The sequence below is a fragment of the Camellia sinensis genome, chromosome 4 (genome assembly GCF_055761805.1).
Source record: "Camellia sinensis isolate YWXY chromosome 4, ASM5576180v1, whole genome shotgun sequence".
NCBI classification, from domain to species: Eukaryota; Viridiplantae; Streptophyta; class Magnoliopsida; order Ericales; family Theaceae; genus Camellia; species Camellia sinensis.
Window position 1 is genome coordinate 185,535,395 of NC_138964.1, and position 7,553 is coordinate 185,542,947.

Sequence of the window (7,553 nt, forward strand, 5' to 3'; positions counted from 1 at the left end):
ACATTAGCCCGGAAGTGCGAAAAACGGGCGCCGGGAGGCTCCGGAAAAGAAATAACTGGTTGCTGCAACAATTGCTGGCCTCCCACCCTTCAGTGACCTTCCCTGTGATAAAACAGAGGTACCTGCCAAAAATGAGCGAAAACCGTTGCAAAACGAATGTTCCGGAGCAAAAACACGCAGTTCGGGGTCCCGGAAATGGGCTGTTAAGCACCGAAAATTGTATTCGACCTCGAAGCGGGTTTCTCTGCCCCCAGTGTCCCTCAAAATGTATGAAATAAGATGTATGCCAAAAAAATCAGAGCAATAGGAGATGGTTAAGCGGTCCCGAACCGAGGCACACGGCCTGACGGCTCCGAAAACCGGGAACCGGACTCCGAAATGGGCAAAATGGCCTACGGCCACCAAATGTAGCCTACGGACATTGAGAGATGGTCTACGGGACCTCTCTCTCCCCTCAGGAAAAGAAACAGAGAAAACCGAGTCTGGTTCGCAAACCGAGACAAGGCACAGAAAAGGGTTCGGAAGTCCGGAGGCAGGGCTTACGGCCGCGACCCTGAAACTTCTGAACGAGCACACTATGCAACATCACCAAGCGCTCAATCGGTGACGTCTGAGTCTTAAGGTCGGTCAAAAATGGGGTGTCTGCAGTTGCCCCTCTTTGACAGAACTCGGAAGTCACAAGTGACGGGAGTGAATGTCAAAGCCAAAAGACGACCCATTTTTGACAAGGCCGAAGACTTAGACAAACATACAGGATAGACAGAGATGTGCCCGCAGGCATGCCCGCAGGCAGGGGGGGCAAAATGCAAATGATATGCGAGAAGCCGAAGGTAACCCAATGATCATGCAAATGCAGCAGGCTGTAACGAAGCAAGTATTCGCAAATAGATGCAACAGTTTTAAGCAAGAATGCAAAGCAACAACTACATTTCATGCAGTTAAGAATGCGGAGGATTATTCAATCTCCGCCACGTCTCACACGGAGAAGATACGATACCTGCGCGATTCGTCTGGTCGCACCAGCCTCAATTGAACCGTACATACAATATCGTGCCTGCAAAAGAGAGAAATTGCAACAAGCACAATATGCTAACAACATGTATTTAATGCGATTTCGGAAGTTTGACACACGCAGCGTCGGTGAGTGAATGCATCGCAATGCAAGAATGGAATATGTGTGACAACGCATGCTCAAACACGGAGGTACGCCAATATCAAGAAATGTTCATGACAATGTGAGTATGCCGATGAGAATGCAAGTTATGTGCATGAAAGTACAAAAATGAGCATGAACCAGAGTGCCATTCGTCGTAAAACAACGAGTATGGAAACGCGTGTTTCGGCGAGGGTAACTCGATCACGGCCTCCGATCTGCTTCTTTGAAAGGTTACAGCTCCTTCAAAAAGGATACACTTTGATTTCGATGCATGATGATGAGACACATGTCAGCACTTGAAACTGAAGTCCCGACGGAGCAATTTCGCGACCGGAAGTGTACGTTTCTTGAACTTTTTCAGGTCCCGGGAACCCCGATCTTCCTCAAAATTTGCAGAGAGCTAGGTGAGCATGTGGAGATGATGGCCGGCCGTTTATCTTCCCAAGGGGGGGTGTCCAACCGTTTTCCACAAAAGCCAATGGCTGGCCGGCCATTTCTGCAAAAAGCAGATGGCTGGCCAGCTAAAAAGAGGGGCCGGCCGGCCATGCCCTTTTTCCGAGGGTATTTTGGTCTTTTTGCCTCCTTTTTTTTCATGCCTTTTCACCCAAGGCTTGAGGCCTATAAATGGCAGCCGAGCCTCACTTCATTCCTTGCCTCTTTCAACACTTTTCTCCCCAGTTTTGAGTTTTACGCGCGTTTTCCAACGCCCCGCGCAAATTGTTTTCGTAAAAACACTTAATTTTAAACACTTTGGAGCGATTAAATTCCGGCTTCGGAGCTTCTTTTTGCATTTTCACCACTTGAGGTAAGTTCATCTTAATATTTAGAATATTTTCTCGGGAGTTGACTTTTGTTGACTTTTATTTCCCGAGAGTTGACTTTTGTTGACTTTTGCCAATTTTTGCTCATTTTGCTCATTTTTGCTCCCCTTTTGCAGGTTCTCGAAAATGGCAGGCAATTCTCCTCACGGTGGAGGTTTTCTGGGTGCTGGGGACGATTTCGATCCTATGACTCTTCCTCCGAGGACTCGACCTTTCATGCCCGAGAGGTACCGTCCCGCAGTGCACGTCCTCCCTCGTGCCGTTTTCCGTCATTTTACCAGTTTTGACGAGAGAGCACCCGCAGATCTGCTTCTCAGAGAGCCGGAGCAGCATCTCTCTCACGAGGCCCGAGAGGTATTTACCTCATCTTCTGTATTTTACATTTCGCACCCTTGCCATGTTTAAACATTCAGCTTGTGACATAGTACTTGCCTTACATCTTTGAACATGTAGTTTCAACATTCAAACTCCCGAACACTCGGTTCATTAATTAATTGCGAACACACAGCCCACATTAAAACACATGGCTCAAACACTGATTTGTTGAACACACAGCCCGAATTCCAAGGTGAACACACAGCCCACACTTTAAATGGAAGTTTGAACACGCAGCCCAAAATTCAAATTTTCTGAACCCACAGCCCAGATAGATAGTGAACACGCAGCCCACAATTCAAATTCTCTGAACACGCAGCCCAGGTAGATAGTGAACACGCAGCCCACAATTAAACTGAAAGTTGAACACGCAGCCCAAAATTCAAATTCTCTGAACACGCAGCCCAGGTAGATAGTGAACACGCAGCCCACAATTAACTGAAAGTTGAACACGCAGCCCAAAATTCAAATTCTCTGAACACGCAGCCCAGGTAGATAGTGAACACGCAGCCCACAATTAACTGAAAGTTGAACACGCAGCCCAAAATTCAAATTCTCTGAACACGCAGCCCAGGTAGATAGTGAACACGCAGCCCACAATTAACTGAAAGTTGAACACGCAGCCCAAAATTCAAATTCTCTGAACACGCAGCCCAGGTAGATAGTGAACACGCAGCCCACAATTAACTGAAAGTTGAACACGCAGCCCAAAATTCAAATTCTCTGAACACGCAGCCCAGGTAGATAGTGAACACGCAGCCCACAATTAACTGAAAGTTGAGAGTTGATTATATTGAACACACAGTCTGTACATTTCACTTCTGAACACACGACTACTTCATTTTATTTGTATGCAACTTATTTCACTTCATCGGCACTCAGCCCATTTCATCTTATTATTGACACATATATTCATTCTGAATGCAGGGTGGTTCCCGCAGTGTGCGAGGATATGGTTCCACCGCGGCGCGGGATTGGTATGCTGAGCTCCCGGAGGGCGTCAGGGATTTGGTAGACTTGGCAGGGTTTAGGTCCTTCTGCGCCGGGTTGTCACGATGTCCTGCCAGGAGGACCTTGATGGCAGCCCTAGTAGAGAGATGGTGGGACACCACCAATTCCTTCCATTTCTCTGCTACCGGGGACATGACCATGACCCCTTTTGACTTTGCTGTATTGACCGGCCTTGATGTCGGGGGTTGGGCCATCCCATACGATGAGGATATGGGCGAGTGGGAGGCCGTCTGGATGTATTTGTTGGGGGCTCGCCCACCTGTTGATAGGGTTTCAGGGAGAGTCAGATACACTTGGTTCTCCTCCCATTTCCGGCGGGCGGAGATGGTGCCCGAGACTCCTGAGGAGACAGAGCAGTATGCTCGTGGTTTCCTGATGTTCCTCTTCGGGACTACCCTGTTTGCCGACAGAGGGAACACCATTGGGCTATATCTGCTGAGCGCTCTAGTCGACCTATCACAGGTCAGTAGATATGATTGGGGTGGCGCTGGCCTGGCTACCCTCTACTTTTACATGAGCGCGACCTCCCGCGGGCGGGGCGATTTGCTTGGCGGCTACTGGAGAGCTTGGGAGGTACTTTCTGTCTCCTTGATTTACATTTCTGCTCTTCATTACTTGTACATTGCACATACAGCACACTTTTACAGTCTGCATTTTGCTCTCATCATTTCGTACTTACATTCTGCACTGCTTTTCTCAGCTATGGGCTTATGTATACTTCCCATCGTTAGCCCCAGTGCTGGAGGTGGTGGGGATTCCCGTGACCCCATATTCATTGATATTTGAGGGCCCGCACCGGGCGAGGCCTCGAGAGACCTTGGTTCGCCTGCGAGAGTACTTCGACACTGTGCGACACTCAGAGGTACTTCAGAACTTTCAGTTCTTTTCATTTTCATCTTTGATTTGCTCTGTATATTCTCGTTCTCTGATTGGTTTATACATTTATCATCCGCAGATTACTTGGCAGCCTTGGGCACCTCTGGGTGATGATCTCCTACTTCGGTATACCGGAGCATCAGGCATCTCTCGGTATAGGGTCCTGCTCGAAGGGCCAGTTGGCAGAGTCTGGTTCCTGGGGGAGCGCTTTCTGTGCCAGGTACGGGGATATCTTTCTCAGGATGTTCCCGCGGTACCTCCAGCTAGTATGCGGACCGCTGACAGGCTCTCTTACTCAGAGGTAGTCGGCGCCATGCTGGGCAGTGATGCTTTGTTATATGTTGCGGAGGGGGACTACGCCACCTACCGTCACATATATTTGATGCCCCCATTGACAGAAGCTCGTATTCCGATGATGAGACCTGCCGGTATGTCATCCTCGGATCAGGCTCGGGCTCGAGCTACAGACATCCCTTCTTCTAGCCGGGCTGGCACATCTAGAGGTGGGAGTAGACCAGCTCCCCCGGCTCCGTCGATTCATCCTCATGTCGGATGGCCAGATATGCCCACTGAGTTGATGGCGTGGCAGTACGGGGCTAGCTCTCCGATTCCGATTCCACTAGAGCCTCTGACGCCCAGTGATCGATACGCCATTGATCCGGACTCACCGCCGGTATGCTCCACTTTTCATTCATCATTCAGATGTTTAGACATTCTTCTGTTCACTGATGATTATGAGCTCATTTTTGCAGCCATCGCGAGGGTACATGGAGGAAGTGGTTGGGCTGGTGGCCACGCTCGAGGGCATGGTCCTACGCAGGGAGGCACAGTTGTCTATTGCAGGCATTCGGGTATCTTTCAGTTTTCCTGGCATTTATCATACTTCTGATGACATGCTGATTTCTACTGCATTGATAGACTATTTGTGTAGAGCACATCTGACACACACCTCACTTGTACATTGTATTTACATGCACCCACTTCATGTAGCCTTTGCTTATATCTGTATCCGATGTACATGTTTGGACTGATGTATTTGATTTGAACTCCTTATTTCCAGATGCCTACATGGTCCGGTCAGCCGCAGGCCAGGCCACCTGGGCCTCATTGGGGAGCTGGGCCATCTGGGCCTTATCAGGGAGTTGGGCCATCCGGGCCCTATCAGGGGGAGGGGTCATCTCGGCCTTCCCGAGGAGCCGGGCCATCTAGGCCTTATCGAGGAGCTCGAGGAGGGCCTGTCCGCAGACGCAGAGCTTATGTTGTGGAGGAGGAGCCTGATGAGGAGGAGGAGGAGGCTACCGACCGTCAGTTCGAGACATCTGTTGAGGAGGGAGGCTCCGGTTTTGGCTCGGGGAACAGAGGCGATGCTGAGGAGGATCCTGAGGATGACAGCTCCGACTCTGATGATGGTGTGGAGGTTGTCCCGCAAAAGAGGACTAGGCGTGCTTCTCGTTCCCGCTCCCGAGGATTTTGATGCTGCTTATTTCCATGCTTTATTTTTCTTTTTACTAGTAGTTTGTAGCACTTTGCACATTGTTAGGCAGTTTTATTTTTGTAAAACCTGTACCTTTATTTGTTGTAAAGTATGATGAAATGAAATAGCTTTTGGAAAGGTGTTTGTACTTTTAGCATCGTATCGCATCAATTTGTTTTGCACAAGAAATGAAATTGAATGGTAATGCGCATTGTAATCACCAAATCAGGTAGTGAACCGACGCAACAAACTAAACAACCCAACTTACTAAGATATAACAGAATCTTTAGCAAGTTTACAACTCGATAAAAAAAAGCAACAATGCAAACAAACAAGACTCTAACAAAATTTGCTTAAACAGAGAGCAATGACTCAAAAACACAAAACACGTCCGCTCGACAAACAACTCGATAAGCAAAGTACAACAACTCGATAAGCAAAACTCAACAACAAAAGGTGTACTTCTGACGATCTGGGCATCGGAACGCGTCTGAAATGAAGGCCTTCGGCTCTCCTGTTGTATGGCAATGCTTGGAGTTCTCCTTCGAAGAGCAAAACAGGGCCGAGGGGACACACTGCAACATTGCCAGTCATCCCTGGGAGCTGGCCGGCCAGAGATATGCCACGGCATGGAGGACTAGAGAGCTTCTGGCCCCTGCTTCAACCTTCAGTTGCACTTTGTTAGATGAATGTGTGGATTGGCTCAAAGAGGAGGTACAAGTTGGGCCCAGCTTGGCATCAGATGCTCCGTCCAGCTCTGGAAGGGGACACAGAGATACTTGATTCAACTATGCCCCTAATTTATTGCTTATTAGTATTTTCAAGTTTTCTTTATGATTGTACTAAAAAGCAACCTCGATTGTAATGCAAGAGCAGGAGAACTCTATTTTGAAATCAATGAAATTGAAAGTTATGGTACTGAAAATTTTCCACTTTTGGTCCAAAAATGGTCTAAGTCGTAAAAAGATTGATTTGAACAAAGTCAACTTTTATTAAAACTTTTCAAAACTATTTTCGATGTGGATCAGAACTGGACACGCCGAAAATCTGTCACTGAAATGCACAACCCCAGATCCCTGCAACTGGAAAGTTGCCCCTAGTCTGAAGAACAATGCGGCACTCCAAAGCAACGGAAAGTTGCCCCTAGTTTGAACAGTACTGTACCGGAGATCACGGTAAATGCTGATAGATAAAGATGACTGAGATGATCGAAATGGACAAAGTTGATCGGGGAAAAGTTTATGACTGAACTTCAAGACGAAGCTGCCTACGTATCCCAAAGATGGGAATCAAGTCTTACGTAGTTCAGGCTTAGGTTCGCTCGAGTATTTTCATTCTCCTTTTGCGCTCTAACTTTTGCCAAGGCCGCCCTTTGCGGGTTTTCAACCTTGCGAGCTCAGTTTTTATATTTTCTAATTTTTTGTGCTCTGAATCTTGCCTAGGTCGCCCTTTCGGGTTTTCGGCCTAGCGAGCCTCTCAAGGATAGTATTTCTTCAACTTGTCCATATTGATCGGTTGTGAGAACTCCAAGCCATCTAGATCCATCAGAACCACAGCCCTACCTGACCAGATAGCTTTGATGATATAAGGACCAGTCCAATTGGGTTTGAACTTGCCCCTTGGGTCGTGGATGGGAGCTCGGTTGTCTTTGAGCACCAAATCTCCCTCTTTCAGATTCCTGGACTTAACCTTCTTGTTGAAAGCCCGGGCGATTCTGCGTTGATAGCCTTGGATGTGGTACAGTGCTTTCAGTCTTCTTTCATCAAAGAGCATGAGTTCTTCGAATCTGCTTTGCTGCCAATCTGCTTCGGCTATCTGGCATTCAGCCAATACTCGTAAC

General features: G+C 48.0%; 1 protein-coding gene across 1 annotated transcript; it reads left to right on the forward strand.

Annotated features, from left to right (window-relative positions):
• The first annotated feature begins 4,403 nt into the window (after window positions 1-4,403).
• Window positions 4,404-5,826, forward strand: LOC145823515 (uncharacterized). Its single transcript, XM_082923018.1, has 3 exons — window positions 4,404-4,912; window positions 4,992-5,090; window positions 5,300-5,826. Exons 1-3 carry the CDS (start codon window positions 4,508-4,510, stop codon window positions 5,711-5,713), a joined length of 918 nt encoding a protein of 305 aa, XP_082779144.1. The 5' UTR covers window positions 4,404-4,507; the 3' UTR covers window positions 5,714-5,826.
• The last annotated feature ends 1,727 nt before the right edge of the window (window positions 5,827-7,553 follow it).

Coding starts and splice junctions, on each gene's coding strand:
- LOC145823515 (XM_082923018.1), top strand. CDS start 4,508: ATGCGGACCGCTGACAGGCTCTCTTACTCAGAGGTAGTCGGCGCCATG. Junction 4,913..4,991: donor TTGATCCGGACTCACCGCCG/GTATGCTCCACT, acceptor TCATTTTTGCAG/CCATCGCGAGGGTACATGGA. Junction 5,091..5,299: donor TGTCTATTGCAGGCATTCGG/GTATCTTTCAGT, acceptor CCTTATTTCCAG/ATGCCTACATGGTCCGGTCA.